The sequence below is a fragment of the Porites lutea genome, chromosome 11 (genome assembly GCF_958299795.1).
Source record: "Porites lutea chromosome 11, jaPorLute2.1, whole genome shotgun sequence".
In the NCBI taxonomy this organism is placed as follows: domain Eukaryota; kingdom Metazoa; phylum Cnidaria; class Anthozoa; order Scleractinia; family Poritidae; genus Porites; species Porites lutea.
The window spans coordinates 5,460,114-5,482,159 of record NC_133211.1 but is presented as its reverse complement, the minus strand read 5'-3'; the positions used below and the strand labels follow the sequence as shown (position 1 = coordinate 5,482,159).

The 22,046-nt window shown below is 36.8% G+C and overlaps 3 protein-coding genes across 3 annotated transcripts in view; 2 read left to right on the top strand and 1 right to left on the bottom strand.

The window, feature by feature from the left end:
* The first annotated feature begins 354 nt into the window (after positions 1-354).
* On the top strand, positions 355-5,289 carry LOC140952601 (uncharacterized). The gene is made up of 3 exons (XM_073402029.1): positions 355-566; positions 2,953-3,112; positions 4,543-5,289. The coding sequence occupies exons 1-3, from the start codon at positions 385-387 to the stop codon at positions 4,744-4,746; spliced, it is 546 nt and encodes a 181-aa protein (XP_073258130.1). The 5' UTR covers positions 355-384; the 3' UTR covers positions 4,747-5,289.
* Positions 5,240-18,722, bottom strand: LOC140952602 (nucleoporin 88-like). The gene is made up of 16 exons (XM_073402030.1): positions 18,115-18,722; positions 17,586-17,755; positions 16,869-16,994; positions 15,756-16,049; positions 14,678-14,864; positions 14,190-14,385; positions 13,474-13,572; positions 12,981-13,056; positions 12,617-12,721; positions 12,335-12,397; positions 11,485-11,580; positions 10,550-10,675; positions 9,505-9,651; positions 8,392-8,518; positions 7,374-7,492; positions 5,240-7,077 (listed from the first exon to the last, which is right to left on the bottom strand). The coding sequence occupies exons 1-16, from the start codon at positions 18,370-18,372 to the stop codon at positions 7,014-7,016; spliced, it is 2,253 nt and encodes a 750-aa protein (XP_073258131.1). The 5' UTR covers positions 18,373-18,722; the 3' UTR covers positions 5,240-7,013.
* LOC140952474 (stalled ribosome sensor GCN1-like) overlaps positions 18,485-22,046 on the top strand; it is a 57,175-nt gene continuing 53,613 nt past the window's right edge. Inside the window, exons 1-4 of the mRNA XM_073401900.1 lie at positions 18,485-18,496; positions 18,591-18,696; positions 19,610-19,673; positions 20,488-20,546. Of these exons, the coding sequence (XP_073258001.1) occupies positions 18,485-18,496; positions 18,591-18,696; positions 19,610-19,673; positions 20,488-20,546 (241 nt within the window). The remainder of the gene's footprint in view (positions 18,497-18,590; positions 18,697-19,609; positions 19,674-20,487; positions 20,547-22,046) is intronic.

Below are 22,046 nucleotides of genomic sequence, written 5' to 3'. Positions count from 1 at the left end.
AAGAGACGAAAGCCAAGGAATTAGCTATAGGGGATTTCTACATTCAGGCTAAAGTGACCCGCTATCTCTCTTAGTTAGCTGCTTCGTCTCGCGTGGTATAAAGAACGTCCGAAAAAAATGTTCTATAACGAAGAGTTAAACAAAGAAACAAACACTGCGTCATTAGCAATGTCCAAGTATCACCTACGTTGAAACAGCTATATATTTATTGACTTAGACTGTTTTAATTCTAAAACTTGGAAGAAAGAAAATTAATAAGTTTTTTGACAATATTAAATCTCTCGAGCTCCTCTTTCGAAAGCCAAGCGCGCGTTGCGCGTCCCGCACCGCGCTCGCGCGCACTAAGAGAGAGAATTGCATGATGGGTAAATCGCACAAACCAACATGGCGTCTGTAACTTCCACCAGGTTGTGGAGGCTTGCTACGCTAAAACGAGTTACGCAGCCAGTTTTGAAGCTGTGTCTCAGCACCGATGTGAGGAAAACAGAACGTATTTTTGATAGAATGAAGAAATTTGTCTTAGGCGAAGGAGCGCCGCAAGAAGAAAGCGGGGAAACCATGGACAGGTGGGGATTGCATGGTCTTCTGGGTCACTATAAAAACACAACTTAGTCTGTTAAATTACTGTTGTAACTGATATAACCATGTTCAGCATTTAATAGGGTAAATGAGAGAATTTCTCATGTAGTTAGTCAGTAGTGATAGGTCATCTTTTGTTCCGTCCACAAGTGATCGTATGTACTGTGTTTGAGGGCACCTTCCTGTGCACAGGTAGCCCAAGCTCCTTGGGGGTCATTACTAATCACATAAAGATTAGAGTTTGTATAGGAATGTAACAATAAACATAACATATGGGAAGGAAATTTGATAGCAATGACTTGCTTTGCCTCGTTTGTGTAGTACAGTTGAACCTCAATATGATGCACCTCTATAAGGAAGTCCTTGATATAACGAATGATATTCTGTGCCCCAGTTAAAGCAAAATATATGGAAAAGAACCTCGATATAACAAAACCTTGCTTAAGTGAACGTATTTGGCCAGTCCCTTGGCCCTACACTGAATCGTGGTTCCACTGTACTTGTGTTTTTGTGCAATTGCGGTCTGTTTCAAAGCAATTCCAACGAGTTGTAGGTTTACGTTTTCCTCTCCAAATATCATTCCACAACATAAGGGAGTTGAGAGGCAGATCTACTGAAGGAAAACAGCCTCAAATTTGCCTTGAAAGCTCCAATCACTTTCAGATTCCCCCTGGAGCACTTCTGATATGCTTTCCTTGACTGGATGAAAACAACCACTGAACAGAAATTTTACCCCACAAATCACCCAATTTTCTTTTTTGAAGGTGTGTTGACCTTGTGTTCTGTGCACTTACCATTTGAAAACGTTTGGCTCAGATTACCTGCACCCCCATCAGGTGAAAAGTACCCTAGTCCCAGAGGTTTTTTCTTAAAAATTTTCTCTGCAAAAGAGGGAGCGAGTCGTGAAGCAGCAAATCTCACTTTCACACAGACAACACAGTCAGGATCTGACCCTTGGGTGTTGATTGGTTGAAATTTTTACAAACATCCAAATAAATTTAATTGATTGTTTAATGTTCCATACCCAGGGGATGCTGAGGATATTTCTCACCTCATTTTTTTTTGGTAAATTTTGCCTCTCTCTACCAGGGCAGAAAATTGTTTGTAAAATACTGCTGGACCAATGTGAAGATTCGCTAGATTTTGACGAATGAATATTTAAAGAAATTTTGACCTTTGTACTGGATGAACGCTTTCCTGAGGTTGAAAGTCTCACTGAGCAACAAATGAAAGCTTTGTTTGTCGCCTTGAATCGTAAGGTGGTGTTCGCCATCTTACCAACCAGACATCGAAAGTCTATGATATTTCAGTTGCTCCTTTGCAAGTACAAAATTAATTGATTCAAACGGCATGCCAAAAGGTAAACAATATAAATACATGTACAGTGCCATTTTCACGTTAACCATTTGAAAAATGAACCACTGGAGCCAAGAAACTGTTGGGTTGGTATTTATAAATTACAAGCAATAGTCATGAATACACCTATTAGCTTCTTTTAGCTAAAAACAAATCACATCATAAAGTTTGTGTTGCTAATAGCCTAATTAATTTTATGATGCCATTTGTTTTAGCTTAAAGAAGCTAAAATGCATAATCTTTTCATGCCATCTGTTTCACATTCACCTGCATCAAGCTATCCTACCTCTGTCACAGCTGCTTTCTGGTTTTCTAGCCACCATTGAAGAGCAAATCACATGTGGTAAAGTGCCACAGTTCATAATTCTCCTTTTCAGTTGTTTTATTTGGAATCAGTGTTCTTCAGATAGGCTTAGGCGGCTCAGGCAAAGCCAATTTTTTTTTCTCTTGGTCGAGACACGACACCGGAGAATCATTCGTGCAGTGCTTCTGTCGTTTCAAGTGGTAATCTGCCAACTGATTTCTTAGGGCCTTCCCCTGAATTTTTCTGATTCAAAATTTCAAAACTTCCCACTCGCACTTCTGGCAGATTATCTGTGATAACCTCATGGTATTCATCTACATCAAATCTTGACAGAACTGACGATAATGTTATGTCTAAAACATTCATCTTAGATCAGCCTCTGATTTTCAAATCAATTCTGCAAATCCTACAGGAGTTGTTGGAAACTGTTTCTTTTTGCGTAGTTTTTATTCCCACACTCTTACCTGTAATTCGTGATGTAGTCGTGTGTGATGTAGATTGCTACATTTCAACTGCTTACTGCTGATCTATAGCATTGTTTATACTGTAGTAAATTATTGTTATCGTAGTCATTTAGTTGTTATCTTAGTCTTACACTTCTGCAAAAATACCCTTAGTTGCTATCTTGCCCTGACTCAATAACCTACAGGCTAGTTACAGCAACCAAGCATCTTTTGTTGTTAGTATTTATGGTACTGTTTAAAATATTGCAGTTATTATCAACTGGCCAAGGTTGAAGAGCCATTAATATACAGCATGGAAACACATGAAATTTTGGATACACTTCAAAACATTGTGTCTGAAGTGGTACCTGATGTAACACGTGATCAGTGGGAAAGTCAATCAGTTAGTGACCTGGTGGTTAAGTACAAGGTGAGACTAAAGGTCTATTAAATAATACCCAAAAACTAATATTTTTGATGAGGAAAATACAAAGCAAATTAATCTTTACTGCATATCTTTATATCTGCTATCTTCATGGCTAAGCTTTATGCCCAATTTCATTGGCAAAAATAATCTTAAAGTAAATATTAGTGCAAGAATGAATAGATCTACAACAGCCAAAGCTGTAAACTAACAGTTTGTGTTCAGTAAGGTTTTAAACACCAGGCAGTGCCTAATGTTTAAACTTGACAAAGCACTCCTGCTGGATTATTTAACTTTATTCGACCTTGTTATGGTAATCTGAAATCTAGACACTGCAGCCTTAAAATCATTGCCCCTTTCAAATAAGCCCTCACCCTCTGATAAGTCCCCCCTTTTCAGTGGAAGAATGTTAATAAACCTCCCCTCTTTACTAAGCCCCCCCCCCCATTATTGTTCTTCACTAATAAAATTAATGATAGACTGTATTAATCAATCACAACTGTAAAACTTTGTGTGAACTGATCTGGGTTGGTTTATTTTCCAACTGGAGGGTCGGATTTGATTCTGATCCTTGGCTGCATGAACTCCACCCTTCTTGTACTTGAGCTTATTCCCTCCCCCCCCCCCCCTCGCCTCATTGGGCTTGAAATATATAAGCCCCCTGGGGAGCATAATAGAGGATTTATCGTATACAGTGGAACCCTACGTCACGGCCACCTTGGTAATACGGTCACTTTGTCATTACGACCACTCTTTTTTTTTGGCTGCCCAGCCAGACATTATTTTTCTTGTAAAAAAACCCTTGCTAATATGGTCACCCCTTAATACAGCCAGTTCTTTTTTGGCCCATTGGTGACCAAATTCCTGAGGTTCCACTGTATATAATAAATATTATTAAAAAGATGAGTGGCTGAATAATGACCTAAGTGAATCATCTTTCCTTTTTTTGTCACAAGCAAATACGAGGCAATATGAAAGGATGATCCACCTAAAGGGAAGAGTCGCCAAAAACTTGGTTTTAAATTATGGTATACCTCAAGGGGTTAAATTGGGTCTGATATGATATCCTGTTATGGCAAATGACTTGGTACTTCCTGAGCAGCAGATGCCAAGTTTGCATGATTATCAGGATCAGGATACTAGAGTTTTGCTATCAATGATGGTTGAATTTTGTCATCAATCCAGTAATGTGCTGTATCTAATAATACAGTTATATGTATGAATCTTAATCCTGCAAAATGCAACCTGGAGTCTATAGGCCATTGTCTTTCTTACAACAATAGCTGCGTTTTGCACCCTATTTGCTGCAGTGGAGGCAATTCTGTCGCATTTTGTCAAGTTTTTTAAAAACCACACAGTATTTTATATGGCTCAGTTGCTTTTAGCATTAATATTTGTCATAATTATTATTTGACACCCAATTTTTTTCCCATCAGGTTCTTAGCAGATGTCACCAAGAATTTGGACTCCTGGTTCCCAATTGTCAGTTAAACACAATGAGCAGTGTTCAGGACGTTATTCATTACTACACAACAGCCAAGCCCAAAGATACTAGAACATTTAAATCTATTGATATGGACAAATTACCTCCAAACTTAGTTATGGGAGGCAAGGTTCCTTTTAAAACTGTATCTTCATGACAAAGTGTCATTCCCAGTAAAAATAATAAGTGTTCAGATCCCAAATATCAGAGAGGGGAACAGGTGGCCAGTATGTAGGATTCACCTCTCTTGTTTGGTGTGTAGCCTACAAGCAAGCCCTCCACTTTGGCCACTTACTTGGGTGTAACCTCAGACTCTCATGATTTCCAAATTAATAGGCAACTTCGAAAAATACCATAATACTCTCAAACTGGCCAATTAGAGAATATTATGGTATTTTTTGAAGTGGCCTGTGAGAAGCTTGCTTTGTCTAGTCCCTAGGCCTCATTATTATGCACAGCCTACGCGTTTCGGGTCACATGATCCAAGCAGGTTTTCGCCTTGGATGCATCACCGAAATGCATTGACTAAGTAGGCCTGGAAATATGCTGTACAGGAACCAAGCAAGAGCTTGCTCACAGGTTATTTTAAAAGGTTCCATCACACTCAAGTGTTGCTATAGCTGTAGAGACTAAAATCAGTGGGCAAAAAATAATGTATAAAACAAAATGTTTAATAAAACAGTTCTTGATAGTTAATACATACTGTAACACTCTTTACATCAAAACCTTATATACCGCTACTTTCTAATTTAATTTACAGTATGATGAAACACAAGTGGCACTGGTAATTTATCCTCACTGCATATCTATTGTCTCATCGCAGCAAACTAAGTTATGTGACAAATCTGCGACTGCCTTGGCAAAGATATGCAGCAAGGCTTGGTGATGTGGTCACTGCCATCAGGGGAGGTCGGAGGGGTGAAAAGCGCTTCTAGCAGGCAATCATGTCAAACTGCAAGATTTCACACTGCGATGCCCACATTTAAACAAAAAGGCCACAAAGGATCATGATTGACCCCAATTGCCAAGACCTCTTGGGATGAGAAGAATGCAGACATGTTGTGAGATGCGCACATTATATGTGCCGTGAGAAAAGCTTTCTTCTTTTTTCATGAGCTGGTGTTAGTTTAAGAGCATATCAGTGGTTATCCTACGTAGCAGTTGTTCCCTTTTCATTTTAAGCAACTGGGAGAAGGGTAAGAGATGTGTGAGGACATAGGGTAAAAAGGAGCAAAAAATTTAAATCAGGAGCCCTTCTCTCCACTCTCATTTTGGATTGTTATACAGTTCTGGGAAACTGCCCACCTACCCCTCCCCTAAGTCAACATTTTGCACTAAGTGTTAATATTGGCTTAGGGGAGGAGTAGGTGGGCAGTTTCCCAGAAAGGTAGAATGATTCCTCATTCTTTGGTTCACACCCTTGCGTCTCCTGCACTTCTCTTCCTTAGCTAAAACTACGCTGGCTAACAAGACAGTGGTATCTATCTAGCCTTCGTTCAACTAGAGAATCATGTAATACAGTCAACAGTCTTTAAGATGCACACCTTCAGGACCAGCACTAAGTGTCCATCTAAGAGAGACATCCGTCCTATGGAGAGTCAAATATAGGTTCAGGAGTAAAAAAAGGCAGGGACCAACTCTAGGTGTCCATTTTACCAAGGTGTCTCTCTTATAGAGGTGTCCATTAAGAGAGAGTCGACTGTACCTGCTAACCTTTGATCAATTCTCATGTCTTCAAGTCTAAACATTTGCAAAAAATACTCTGCTGCACATCATATTTTCAACTCTCTTCTCAGTGTCTTATCTGGTGATGAAACACTGTGTCTCATGCTTGATATATTACATGAGACTCTTATCATACTTTTACACGAGCTCTGTATGAGCTCTCCAAATTAGGTGTTTTCAGCCTGTATTTTCCTGTGTGGTTTAGATTATCTCCAAGAAATATTTCTCAGTTTAGAAACTATAATAATCAAAGACTCAATAGGTGGTATCATAGAACTTTGCTGTGTCTCATGTTTTAAACTCAGTTTTCAGTATCTAGTCTCCCATGCAGCCGTTTTTGTCTTGCAAAAACAACTCCAAGGGAGACTTCTCAGTATCTGAACATCAGATTAATCACTTTTAGTCTCATGGCCTCGTTCGACTACCACAGTTTGCTGAGAGTCATAATCAAGTTTAGCATTATAAAAAGACTGCCAGGTAAGTAGTTGAAATAGAAGGGAAGAGCCAAAGAAGGGTATATATAAAAGTACCCTTCACATTCTTGGGGATACCCAATTTTTCCTCTTCCTCTTCCTCTGTAAGTACCTGCCATGGCTAGATTTTCACATGCAAAATTTGCATCAGCTTATGAAATCGCTTTCCACGCCGGGTAATCCAAAAGGAATAGTACTCTTTTTTTAATGTACAGACAACATAGACCTACAACCCAACTTGCACTTTTAGTTCTTTGACTTGATTTACAAGGTCTGTGATCATATCACTCCTAAAAGATATAAAAATACAAAAAATAACTTTCTTATTTTCCAAATCTTAGTTACAAAATAAATACATACACAGCCTGCAAATATAGTTGTAGCAAAGGAGAAAGGTTATGTAAATATATTAAACTAGAGGTTATAAGAGGTAAGGACAAGATTAAAGCCTGGATCATGAGACCTTTGGATCACACATCTGAAGCTTTAACCACTTGTCAACACTGCCCCTCTCATTTGATAAATGGATGACAAGTCTAACTCAAAGATAAGCTGAAGTCTATAATCATTGTTGATATTAACTTACTCTTCTGTCATTATTTTTTTAATGTTCCTTTGCTGCGAAGCACTGACTACTGGTAACTTTGAGGGTGACATTGATTTTCTTGGACTCTTTCTCAATGAATATGACCTTTTGGCTTTAATCTGTAACAAGCAAGAATAAACATAAATCAATAGTCAGAGCTCCACCACAAAGATCTAAGGAAGGCTATCCTTGTTATGCTCCCACATGTTTCCAACAGGGTTTCAATAAAGTCTAATACAGTTGACTCTTTTTTAGCAGACACCTCGATAAGAAGGATACCTCAGTAAAACACACCTTGAGTTGGTGCCTTATTACTCCCTTTAGCTCATTACTCCCTTTAGCTGACTGTCTATAAGATGGACATTACTCCATAGATGGACAATTAGTGACAGTCCCAAAGGTGTCCATCTTAAAGAGAGTTGACTGTAGATTATTTATTATTTATTGTGTTTATTGCCTGGCTTTATTGTTACAGGAATTCCCATTTTGCTGTAGTGAATTTGTGAGGGACAGACATTTGTCATAAGAGCTTTTGGGTTCAGGATTTTTGAAACATTTTTTTGGAAAATCCTGCAGGTTTTGTTTGGATTTGTCCTTTCCCCTACGCAGTCATCCCCATAACTTAGGATTCAGAGTACCCCACCCCCACCGTGTAAGTGGCGTTTTGCACAACACTCCTCTCAAACAACAAGAGTCACTGTTATCAAAACTAGTGGGAGTTTACTTGAAAAGCCTGGTTGAGTGTTAAGATGGTGAGTGTTTATCTTGAAGTGAGCATGATTATACATTATAATATTGCTACTAACTGTATCATTAGTATGATCATGACATTACTAAAAATATTATGATTATAGAGCGGTTTTCACTTGACTGTCGTAAAACCAAAACCAAAGTAAATACACTAGCCAACCAAAGGGCGTAGTAAAACCAAAACCAAACCAATTCCTCAATTACTTTCGACAGTCAAGTGTAAACCGCTCTAATAATCAACAACTTGACCACTCATGAAAATTCTCACTTGTTGCAGTGATTCTTTGTGGAATTTTAAAAATGTTTCAATCTCTTCTAACTCTTTTTTCATCTTAGTCTCAGCAAGGGACAACACAGAGATACCATTGTGTATGTATTTGTATAGACCTTCAAGTCTGTGAAGATAAAATGCAAAGATTTGTTTCCACTCCTTAACCTTAACAATCAATGTAGCATACATTGTAAATCTTTCAGTAGACTTGCAGCTCTTCAGAACCCCAAATTTAAGTTGACCTCTATGGGTTACAGCTCTTTTGTTTTTAGGCTAAGCTCTATTGTTAACTTTGTTTGTTCATTCTTTTCCCAACCAATCCTGTGAGGTCTTACAAGAGCTGCAAGGTTGCCCAAATCTTTCCATTCATCTTCCTATAATAATTATCGGAAGATGAAAGGAATGATTATTATTATACAATTCTAAAATTAGAAGAGGGGAGCAAATGCTTTAAAAATAGACCTTGTCACGGTTTTCGACGCCATCTTGACGAGTAGGCAAACGTGTGAGAAATTACAGTGTTTGAATGAGAATCTTATGTCGAATAATTTCTGTAAAACAGCTGTTCTTGAAAAAATGTAACTTGTAAACTAAAACTACAAAACAAAGGACTTTACCTCTGCTTAAATTTCTCCAGAGGCTTGCCTTAGATTTCCCATTTATTTGTCTGTAATTTTTCGTGCGACTTTCTCACAGACAAATACATAGAAAATTTTAAAAAGTGGTTCTAGGTCTTCAACTAACGCATATAACACCCTTAGTTTTTTCCAGTAGAATCCTTAGGAGTGAAGCTTTAGTTTACAATTCATATTTCTTTCAGAACAGCCGTACTATGGAAATTATTCGACATGAGATTCTCATACAAACACTGTAATTTCTCACAAGTTTGCCTACTCATCAAGATGGCGTTGAAACCCGTGACAAGGTCTATTCCAAACTTGAACCATTTAAGGCTTAACAGTGAGGAATGTCAATTTTCTTCTGACAATATCCATAAAAAATTATGAGAATTAATAAAATGATCACCACAGGGAAAATGCCTTCATCTTTGATCAAATTTTCTCAACAAATTCTTTAATAATAAATGTAGACTATGTGAATTAGAGGTACCTGCCCAGAAGGTTCTGATACGTTTCAGACACATCCACCAGTTTCTCTCCAAGCATTTCTGTTTGTTCTTTGAGCTCTTTACTGGTGCTCTGCAGTTTATCCAAGTGTTGCTTCTGTTTCTCTTTTTGATCCTTAAGTATGGAAATTCTGAGAAAAAGACGATTTAAATTAAATAATTTAAATCATTTACTTGCAAGAACTTATTTCAAATAAAATTAGACCTTGCAAGTACTTGATTACGTAGCTTTATCAAAATGATAAAGAGTATGACTCTTTTTACTGTTCCCACAATTTCTTGTGTTAATCTTACAATCTAAAATGAACAAACTCTTTTAAGTCATTTTTGTGTTCAACCATACCCATATACATACGTTTATACAAACATACATATTTTATTATCTTTCCTGAAGCGGCTTTTCAAAAAATTATAAAATTAACTGGCTAATACTAACTATTGCGATAAGAATATTAACAATATAAAGAGAGAAAACCTACCACGCAATAAATACAGTATATTAGTTATAGTGGAAATCTACAATATATACAAAATGTTCAAAACTGTGGAAATAAGGTCTCATATAGTCCCTTCAATAACTTATGTAAGCGACTGTTCAAAACATTTTACATTTATTATGACTGTTTAAAAAGTCTTACATTCAAATGTTATAAAACCACAATGATACATGTAGGGCTTGTGTTGGTCAATTTTAAGTTTTGTGGCTGTCACCTTGGTAGGAGCAGGGCAGTGTATATTGGCTAAATACTTTTAACTTTAAAGTTGTACCATCTAGTAGCCTAGGCTAAAAGAGCAACCCATTGGCATGGCTAGCATGTTTCAAACACAAGCAGTCCAATGGGCAAGTAAAATATGCCCATATGAAGTAATGTTTGCGAAAAAAGGATGGTAGTACCGACTGCAACTGCTCTGGGCTGGGTACTAGTCACTAGTAAAAGGGAACCCCTTTTTTGTTAAGATTTTCATCTCACTCCTGTCAAGTCTCTGTTGTTAAATTATTTTGAAAGTTTAGAAACAAAATGCCTTTACCTTTTTTCTATTTCTTCCCTGGCTTTGTTCTGTTTCTGAATGTACTCTTTCCTTAAAATTTCTTGTGCTTGAATAAGCAACTGAAAACAGTCCTCCTGTGAAAGCTTTTCTGACTCCTCACCAGCTCTACAGAGAATAACAAATCTAAGTTGAATAAACCGTGGCTTTCACAGTGAGGACAATTTAGGTCTGACTATTGAGTCGGTGGTACATACATTTAACATTCCTGCTCTTGTCTACTTAGGAAAAAACGACACTATAGTCACCGTGTGCCAGCTGGCTCTCAGATAGACAGGACATTGTGAAAATAAAACAAGCCACGCGTGTGCACGTTCTTCGTAAGTTAAGGTGTGTGCACATGTTTTGCATCACTTACTGCATGGCTGCACTATTACAATTGTAGTAGGCTACACCATAGTGGAATAACTGATCTTTACTGAGAAATCACTTGTGTGTAAAATCCTCCCTGGGGAGAGAAGGGAAGGGGGGCTCCTCCGGATTTTCATTTATGGTGACTGGGAGATTCTAGAAAGTACTGCTATTTTAAGTTTCAATTTATGACTCCATTATTTGCATTTCCCTGTGACATATTTCTGGAGTATCCCCATGGAGTGACCTCTAGGATTACGAAAGTGTTTACTATACACTAAGTTAAGAAGTGTATAGACTTGATGTGAGAGATGCAGTGGGTAATATTCCATTGTTAACCTTCATTCATTCTTTTTACAAAATTCTTTATGTCATGCTGGAAATGTGTTTTTATGTGCAACCTGCAGTTACCCTCAGCTAGCTATAGCTACCTGCTGCAATCTCATTTTTCTTTGTATAATAATTATGTAATGCACTCTGAAATTCAAATTAATTCCTTTTAGCCATTACCTCTCTTATATTTCCAAACAGTTACACTGTATGCTATTCACAAATCATAAACCCACCTTAACAGGGGTGTTGATGTGTTTCTTGTTAAAATCTGTTGAATCTGGGTTTTAAATAATCCTACATTCAATTGTCTTATTGGTGAAAAGCCAGCACTGTTAAAAAGAAGAAAACAAAAATCTAAATTGTTGGCATGAAAACTGCCCAGTAGATTAATATTATTAAAATATATGATTGTCATTAAAAGTAATATAGTTTAATTTATCTGTAATGTATTTTAGTTCAGGTTTTAATACTGCATTCCTCATCAAAGAAGAATTTGGAAGTGTTTCAAGATTTTAAAGGAAAGGGGAAATGTAGTGGGACAAAAATCTATCAGAGCAATGATCAGATCAAACAAACTAGATAAACCACCATGACGTGACATCCAAGTCTTGAACCTTGAAGTTCTTTATATCTACTTTTAATGTACATTGTATTAGTAAATTTTCTTTTTTGCTAGATAGCTAGTTCAGATAGATTCAAAAGAAGAAGAGCCACCTCGTGGATTCTTTTGAATAATGCCATTATTATTGTTATTATTATTATTATTATTATTATTATTAACTTTGGTCATATTAGTAACAGGTGACTACTGTCATGGTAACCACTGTCATGCATGGTAACTTAAATCATGTTGACTGCAGTCATGTCGAGGTGACTGCTGTTACCATGGTACTGCCAAATGACAGGTTTGAAACAAAGGAAAATATAAATTTGAACCAAAATTGAAACAGAACAATCATTACTAAATGATAATCCACTGGGGCTTTTCACTCTAAAGGAAAGATACATATGGATCTTTAAAACTCTCGAGTTCCTTATTATAGTCACAATACAAAATAAACAAGGAAGATGCATCAAGCTGACCTTTCATAACTTTTCTCTTGATCTGTTTCTATTGTTGGAGGAGAGGGCACCCTGCTAAGTAGACTACAGACAAACATAGGAAAACATCAGCTCTTATACCAACTTTGACTCGGCAGCGATATGTAATTAAGCAGAGCAAAGTAAAAAAGTGAAAATAATGACTGAATTAATCACTGGAGGAATTCTGGTCCTTCTACAGGTCTTCACAAGATGACTCTTGTTCACGTGTCCAATCTATAAATTATCTGTGCTCTACTTACTTGTGATCACTTTCCTGCTTACCTCAAAGGTCTAACAATACATTCCATGTCTGAAGTCAAACAAAGCATTGAGGAGCCAAGGATTCTACTGTTTACCACACAAACACCTAATACTGGAGATGATGAACTGCAAGAGTACAAGCATAACCAAAATGAATGCACATACACCTTGAAAAAAAGAGCACTTAAACTGAGTGTTAAGGTATTGAGCACAAAAGTACTAATTGAGGACACTATTTTTACGTCTAAATTAGAGTATAGACCATACATGAAACATATTATTGTTGTTGATTTGTTAAATTGACAAAGATAAAAGGGACAAACAGGAAAAAACAGGGGAGACAGGTATGGATATTACGAAAAGTAAATAAAGTCTAAGTAAGTACCTTGATCCTGCTGGGGATGTACAGATCATGTGATATATTATGGCTGCTTCATCAGGATCAAAATTACTCTGACCATCTATAAAAGAGAATATATGAAACTATACTACTACTTTGATATCCATCAGGAAAGATTGTGCTGTTGACCATTGAATTCTGATCAACTTTAGTAACTGATTGTCTTCTAATTTCCATTTGTTTGTTTGTAGAACAAAGGCTTAATTTGAGAGTAAGAGTATAAGAAAGTTTTAAAGGGCCTTTTTCATCAGCCTGTACTGCGATGAACAGCAAATAATGAAATTATCCAAAGAGAAAACTTCTGGGAGCAAGGGTAGTGTAGTGAGAACAAGAAACTACTGTTACATTACATTACACAGACTTTTTAAAGATCCATTTGGGTAGGGTCATCAGTCACTTCTTACTATTTCATTACCGGTTTATGCAAAATTGGTAGCTCAAAGAAATTAACCTGTGAGCAAGTTTATACATTTATTACCTTGTGCACAGAAACCTTGTAGTTTCTTAACCCATGGCAGGGATACCGTGTGTATGCCGTTTCTGTGTGAACAGTGATATTGGTAAGGAGACGCTGGATCTGGAAGGAAACATGTAAAAATAAATCTAAAAAAATAATTAATGGATTATTCTCTTCTAGCAGAGGCAGCCTCAATAAATTATTATTAAATTATTATGCCTTTTCTCAGGTAAAGAATAACTGGTTGATAGAAGATGGGATACAGTAATTTGGTCGTCCAAAACACTATTACAGAGTGAAACATATGCTAATAGACAAGTGTTTGATAACATAAAATAATGACGCTGTTGCTGATGATGATGATGATGATGATAAAAATGTTAATGGTGGTGGGTGTGCAGGGTGCAAAGAAAGTCAGTTTTACAGCCAGCCATTCAGGCAAGCTTTAGATAGCATATACTAGCCCACAAGTCATTTCTACTAGCCCCAAAACCCTTTTTGATTAGCAGGATTGATAATAATCCTTCTGTAATTTGAATTTCCCCAAAAAACAGCACTTGCCCACTAGATAAGTTAAGAACAAAAAACACTAGCCCGATAGCAAAATCCACTAGCCCTGGGCTATCGGACACGACTTTCTTTGCACGCTGGTGTGATAATGAAATGATGATGGAAAACTAGTAAAAACCACCGACCTATAGTGAACATTTCACAATTAGTTTCGAACAGCTTTATACCTTGTTGTAGTCTCAAAACTAATGGGTCTTCGTTTTCATCTGAATCATCTTCAGTAGAACTCCTATCTGACTGAGATTCTGTTGTATCAGGCAAGATAGACATCTGCAGCTCAATGCATTCATTAACATAAAGAGAAAGCTTGGGATGACTATCATCAGTTGTGTCAACTCCATGTCTGTTCCAAGACGCAATTTCCTAAAGCAAATTCAATTTACAACAAAAGTTGTAACCTTCTAACCCTTACGGCCAGCCAGGCTAAAACCTAGGGTTTTAAAAACACTTCTGTGTAACTCAGCACAAAGGTTGCGATTGCCTAGCAAAAACTACAACCTCAAACAAAACTCTTCAGACAGTCACATCTATTTTCTAATTTTGCACCATATTACCTTCTTCTCTAAACAGAAGACACCCAATGCTGTTTTGGTGTAAAAACCAATAACAAAGCCCAATAAGAAAGTGACCAAGAATCTGCCATTTCAAAACTAACCTCTTCAGGGTCGAAAGCCTCTTCTGATTCTAGAACAATACAGTGATAAATTTTTCCACTCCCTGTTCCCATGGCAACAATGGGAGGCTGGGAATGTAGACAGAGCAGAGAGCAGGCATCCAGTCCGTAATTATCATCTGCCGCGGGATACATAGACAATGGGCCATTCACCTGTGCTAGTTGATGCCTGAAAGGAAATAATATTATATTTCCTAAACTATTTTGTGTTGCCAAATTATAACTCTTTAAGCCCTAATATTCACATACAAATTCTCCATATTGATCTTCATGCATTGCCTAAAAGATTAAGCTGAGAGAATTTGATAAAAGGCTGATCATTAAGCATTTTCCCTTAGATGATCGTTTTATGAACTCTGATAACCTTTTCTCTTGATAATTTACTGCTAATGTAAGGAGAAAATTGATCTTGGTTACTTTGGACTCAAAGGATTAACACAGACACAGAAACAATACATCCTTCTTTAATTTTCCAGACATGTTTTGACAGTACATCTGACATCATCAGTGTTCCGTAGTTTCAAATAATTGTTGAATTTAAATCACGCATGATACATTACAAAGTTCATTACATTGCATTAGTAATATTACCTACTTAAAGTTAAAAATAATGTCAGGCCACAATTGTTCAAAAGGTAAAATAGGCTATCCACTGGATAAATCACTATCCAGTGGATAAGTATTAGGAAAACAAATATTGTGCTATCCGCTGGAGAGGGATTCATCTGGTGGATAGCGCTATCCACCTATTGAACAACTGGCACCTGGGGCGCCTTTCTCGAAAGTCCTGATCATTAACGGGCCCGCAAAGGTGTTGTTGTTTACATGCAAGATAGAGGTTTCAATAGGTTGGCATCAAACATGATAAAACTATCAGTTAATATGAAACAAAATGTGGAAGTTTGCTAGCCAGGGCCTGTACATTTATTCCCTATATTTCAATATCTGAATATTTGATTTTGGGCCTGACTGACTGCAAACCGGGACTTTTGAGAAAATAATGTTCCCCAGGGGACTAACAGGGAGAGAGTCAAACAACAGTCAGTCAAAGACAACACACCTGCTTGAGGAAATTTTGTGAACAAGGTAGTAGATGTCTCCATTTTCTCTCAGAATAAAGATAGGATGGGCTACTTCTGCATCAGTTTCACTAGATCTGTAGCTTCCTTTCAAATCAACAACATTAACAGCTGGTGCAAAATCAAAGGCAATGGCAGTTTCTCCAAGGGCTGCTGCAAATGATGACATTGAACCAACAGACATGGACTTTCTGCTGTACTCTGCAGTCATTGACGAAGATTCTCCTAATGGAATTAGTTCTTCTGGAGAAGTTGGTTTAAGTACATTGTAGAATCTGTATATGATACAAATGGACAGTAACAAAGAAAATGTATGGATAAATAATTTTATTTCAATTTTTTTTACTTATTATGTTATAGGTTGAAATAGGCCACTTTTGAAATAATTACATGTATTAAAATTCATACTTGGCTTCAAGGCTGAGGGGTATAAACAAAAGAAAATACATTGAGATACAGTGATAAATTATAATAATTCATTTCTTTTGTTTTGTTCCTCTCATTGTCAGAGCCAAGTGTGAATTACAAAGGATATTAAATTCAGGTTATAATAATTTTTCAAAAGGTTGAGTTTGCATTTTTCAACCTACATGTAGGTTGACTCTCAATTTCCATTGTCTCAGAGCCCTTATTAATCCTGAATTACTATAAGGCTAGGAAGCAAAGTAATGTGACTGCAATGGAGTGTTTGAAGCAAACCACACAGACTCAGTGGAAGAGGTACACATGTATGGGTGTGTGTTCCGGAACGCTACAATGGAATGGCCGCTAAGATACTTTCATATTTATACTTCCACTTCTCATAACTAGTTTTAATGGAAAATGTTTTAGGAGAAGAAAAGTAATATTGGATTTGAAGGTTTAACATAAAGAAAATATAAGTGTTGTAGGTAAACAAAAATCAGATTAAAATGATTTCAACCTACATTGATTCTCAATTTTTATTTTCCTTTGTCTCCCATCCCTAATTATTCCTGATGATAAATAATTAGGGTGTAAGAAACAAAGGAAACTGGAAATAAACCTACTGTTGATTGAAACCATTTTAACTTGAATTTCACTTTGATCTTCAACATTAGCATCAAGGACAATACCTCAAATTATTATCTGATGTAAGAACCATAAGGTGAACGTCTGTGTGGCTTCCAGGGTGCCACTTAACATCAAGAACTTTGATCTTTTGGTGAGTAACAAAGAATCTTGCATCAACTGGAATTGTTCTAAAAAGGAGAAAAATTATTATTACAAAAAATGGTGATGAAAAGGCTAAAAGGAAAACAGCCATTAAGTTCATTTGTAGGTGAGTCTTTTTTATTATTTCTGAATAAATTATTTTCTGCTGTACAATGTATCTTAATGATAATATTATTGTCCGAAATGAATAGTGCAGACTGTTCATGTTTACCATTATTAGTAATTTTTTAAAAATAACAAAATAATCAGTATCACATACAGTGCTTCAATGGAATGAAATTTGAATATTTCCAAGGAATTTCCTTAAGCTACAGTAAACCTCTCATAGATGGTATGCATGAAAAAAGGCCCTGACTGACTTTTGAACTCAGGTCAAATTCTTCCATTGTGGCAAAGGGCATTTTTTTTTGCAGGGAGAACCAAGAAATTTATCAAAAGTCACTTGGGTTGGACAATTCATTCAAGGTACCCGATGGCTCCTGGGACCACCAATGTCTGTAGATTTATGGGGGAAGGGGCAGTGGGCAGTGGAGAAAGAGGGAAACCCTAGCCCCCTCCAATTTATAATAATGAAGTTTCTCCTAAGGATGTTGGAGCTCGTCCTAGGTAAAGATTACCTGCCCATAACTGATGGTTCTCCACCATCATATTCAGCAAACTTGCCCCATCTAATCGGCATCTCAAGAACTACTATTCCTCTTTCTCCTATGAGAGCAAGATACTTGGAGGATGGGCTGAACAGCATAGAATCCACGTCAAATAGAGGGGCTTCGGTGCAAACAAAGGTCTGTTGACAAAAATCAATGTTTTCAAGAAGTCAATGCATCATTCAGTCAGCTTATCACTTTGCTACCACTAATGATTATTTACATTAGTTATTAAAGCCAAACTACAGCTTTTTTAATTCTAGAAGATCAGAGTGCCACTTTGCAAATCAGTCAATCAATTTACCAATCAATTAATCAGTTAGTCAATCAATCATTCAATCAACCAATCATTCAATCAGTAGACCAATCAATCAATCAATCAATCAATCTGTCAATCAATCAGTCGATCAATCAGTCAACAAATCAGTCAGTCAGTAAATCAATCAATCGATCAAACAAACAATCAATCAATGAAATAAGAAATACAGTGTTCATTTACTTGGAATTTATCAGCGCGTTCATTATCAAAATGGAGGTTCTTAAGGTTTGCAGTCAGCAAGCTGCTTTTAGCCGAATTCCACACAAATAATTCACCGTCATTCTCGAGAAAAATATTCTTCGTTTTACTCTCTTTAGCATCTTCTGCTGTTTGCAAACTATTATCTTCCTCTTTGTTGCGAAGTTCTCTAAAAACTGAGTGATCAGGTAAACGATTTTGCCATTTCGATGTCATCTCTTCCTCTTCCCTTGCCGCCATTTTGACACTTGAATGAGGGGGATTGGGAAGGAGCGAATGCAATACACTTTACATGAAGTAGTATTGAGCCTCAGTCCGAATTGATAACAGGCTCAACAAGTACGTGTCCAAGATGGCGGCAGAGGTACCTTTTTTCGAGAGTCTCAATTTTCAACCTGTTAAGTGCCCTGAATTTGTTTTCTATCCATTTTTCTGAATGATTTTGGTTATTTTAATAGGTAATTGAAATCCTCAAGAAGTGTGCCGTCAAGATAACAACATCTAGCACTAAAGAAAGGAGATATATTTGCGAAGAACTCCTCGTCCCTTGCATCAAAAGAGATGGTGAGTAATATTCCTTTCTGATACCATGATTTTACGGGCCATTGTTCCTTGAATTGTATTAATTTGATAGAGTTTTATCATGCTATAGAATTATTGTAAGATCGCGTGCATACGGTCATTAAGTAATACACAAACAGACGATGTTGTTGTTATGCGTTGGTTGTCACGTGGTCCATATGAAGGTATTGCACCACCAAAAATGAGGAAAGGAATTTTCGATTGTTTTAAAGGTGTGCTTCTTTCCTGTCTCAAAAACTAATTTTGTCGTCAGTTCTATCAATTTATTTATTTAGTGTAAGTTAGTGTAATAAAAATGCATAAGTTACCTGCAAATATTTTACAGTTGTTCATGCTGGAGGGGGGAGGTAGGGAGTTCATTTTCCTGAGCGGACGTTTTTCTAGTAGATAAATATTTATCTTTTGGAAAGGTCTGTCAAACGTTTCAACAACTGAGCCTGTTTTATAGTAATGAAGACCTACTACTGGCACCAGTTGTTCAAAAGGTGGATAATACTATCCAGTGGATAGTGCAATAATAATTGTTATTGGTTTCCCCAACACTTATGCACTGGATAGTGATTTATCGGGTGGATATTGCTATCCAATGTTTGAACAACTGGAGCCTTTACTAGTCTTAAGTGACCAGGGATGTAGCTTAAATTTATAACAGACGGGAAATGGCATTTGATAGGCATGTGATATGAGAAGAAAACAGTTGCAATTTTTATCAGCCAGAAAAAATACGTTGAGAGTCCGGTATTTTCCCCGGCTCCCGGCTACTATCTACATCCCTGAAATTAGTCCAATTTTAGTCTTGATCTGATATAGAAGAGGAGCAAAATATTATGTAGAGGTGGCTAGGTGAATAGGATTTTTGAGGCAAGACATAGTGTTAATTTCTTCTATTTTGTAGATTTTTCTGAGGCTGGAGTGAAAGCAGTGATCAAACTGATTTACTTGACTTTGCACTGTTACAGGTAATTGATATTCTTGTTGTTTCAATAACTGGTTAGTCTTTGACTGCCAGTAAGGAATGTGGTTAATGACCACTAATGGATGAGGGGAAAACCTTAATTATACCTTAGGCATAACATGTCTATGACATTTTCCAAAAAAATCTCCATATGGCTTCCATTAAAGCTATGTCCCAGGGAATGCCATCTCCATGCAGGAGTCAATTTAATAACACTTTTACAAGTGTAATTTACAAGTGTAGCTGTTGTTTTTAGGCTCTTAAACAATAGCTACACTTGTAAATTACAAGTATAAAAGTTTTATTAAATTGACCCCTAGGTATACATAACCAGTAGTAACTTAACTCCTACTTCTTACCAAGCCCTAGGAGTGAGTCCATAAAGCCTGCTGTAATTAGGTTTATCTTAATATTGTTTCTCAATAACAGACTCTTGTTACAGGACAGTACTTTTAGGTGTAACTTGATTTAGTAGGACTTTGTGAATCCACCTCTGATGCAATGGCAGAAGGTTGAAGGGGGGGGGGGGGGGGGGGGGTGAAGACCTAAGGCTAAAATCCTGTATTTGACATTTGAGAGAATGAGAATACCTCTTCTCACTTTTGAAAAGATAACCATTTTAGTTGAGTGGAGCAAACTTCTGACTGGAGTCAGAAAGATAATGCCTCTTTGTAGAGCTGCTTTCAATTTGGAAAATGAATTTTATTGCCTCCAAATTAGCAATCCACTTCCAGAAAATCTTTAATTTTGCCATGATTATCATAGTGAGCAATGTACTCTACAAAGCTGTCTCTGAGATTTTTGTTGATCTTTTCCAGAGATAACCAATCAAGAAAAGCAGTTGAAGAGGTTCTTAGATTGCTTGCGGAGAAACATGGTAATATCTTACAAATGAATTTCTTGAACACTCTCTACTTTTCATGGCATTAAAGGAGCTGTGTCACGAAATTCAGCCAAATTAGGAAATTACAAAATGCCTGTTAAATTAAGAGAAACATAAAAATAACTGCTTAAAACTTTAAAGGAAGGTTAAAATAACATAACAGAAACAACAGATGCCACGGATGGGCAAAACTGAAAAAGATTGAAACGGATTGAAATTAGGGTTTTTGAAAACTGTTCAGCCTAACAGTTTTTCAAAGTTGATCCCTGCTACTTGCAACTTCAAAAATAATGCTCAGGAGACATATTTGTTTGTCTCGGATCTCTGATTTTGTCATTTACATGTAATTTCTTTGCTTACTTTAAGTTTCATAGCGATTGAGGGCGAGTAATTGGCAAAATAAAACAAAATGAACTGGACTGCTGTGACACAGCCCCTTTAAAGCCAGATACTCTGGCACCTCGATATAACAACTTCAAGGCCAAGGGACTGACAAAATCAGTTTGCTATAACGAGGTTTCGTAATATCGAGGTTATTTCATATATATTACTGTTACTGGGGTCAAGAAAATAGTTTGTTATATACATGTAGAGGTCGTTATATTGAGGTTCCACTGTATCCAACAGGAACCCACCATATGGCCTCTTTATTTATACTGTCAACTCCATGCTATGTCCACTTTGATTTGTTCCAACAAAACAGTCATACATTTTCTTCGGGGAAACTCCATAAGTGTGATCAGCATCTACATTCTGAAATCCACCATGTGTATTCCTTTATAAATTGACTTTATAAATTGACTTCGTTAACACAGCCACTCCAACAAAATTTGCCTTTTAAGGGCACACAAGAAAGAAAGGAAAAACTCTTGTAAAACAATATTGAGGATTACAATGAGGATGTCTACATTTGCAGAAGAAGGTTTAAAGGCTGTTCACCATTCATTTATTTGTATCACAATATTTGTCTTGCTCAAGATTTCTTTTAAATTATTTGAAGTCTGTGAAATTTCATATTGTTTTCTTCAAAAATAAACAGTTTCTTTCTATATTCAACTATGTAATAGGACCCTTACAATCCAAACAAGAAAAGAAAGCAGCTACTAAATGTATATATGACCCTATGCTGCTAATTTGGTCCCTTGTTACAGTGGGATATACAGGGATGTCCCCCTGTATACAGCCAAATTCTCATGGCCCATTAGTGGCTGTATTGATGGAGCTATATTGTAAAATAGATTTAAAGAATTTAATGTCAGCGTGCAAAGAAAGTAGTGTCCGATAGCCTAGGGCTAGTGGATTTTGCTATCGGGCTAGTGAATTCTGTTTTTAACTTGCCCGACGGCTAAGTGATGTTCTTTGAGGAATTTGAATAACAGAAGAAGTGTGAAATCAATTTTGCTCGACGAAAAGCTTTTGGGGCTAGTTGAAATGACGTCTGGGCTAGTAAATGCTAGCTTCAGCTTGCCCGAATGGCAAGCTGTAAAAATGATT

Coding starts and splice junctions, on each gene's coding strand:
- LOC140952601 (XM_073402029.1), top strand. CDS start 385: ATGGCGTCTGTAACTTCCACCAGGTTGTGGAGGCTTGCTACGCTAAAA. Junction 567..2,952: donor AGCGGGGAAACCATGGACAG/GTGGGGATTGCA, acceptor AAAATATTGCAG/TTATTATCAACTGGCCAAGG. Junction 3,113..4,542: donor ACCTGGTGGTTAAGTACAAG/GTGAGACTAAAG, acceptor TTTTCCCATCAG/GTTCTTAGCAGATGTCACCA.
- LOC140952602 (XM_073402030.1), bottom strand. CDS start 18,372: ATGGCGGCAAGGGAAGAGGAAGAGATGACATCGAAATGGCAAAATCGT. Junction 16,050..16,868: donor ACATCAGATAATAATTTGAG/GTATTGTCCTTG, acceptor TATCATATACAG/ATTCTACAATGTACTTAAAC. Junction 11,581..12,334: donor CAAGAGAAAAGTTATGAAAG/GTCAGCTTGATG, acceptor TCTTTTTAACAG/TGCTGGCTTTTCACCAATAA.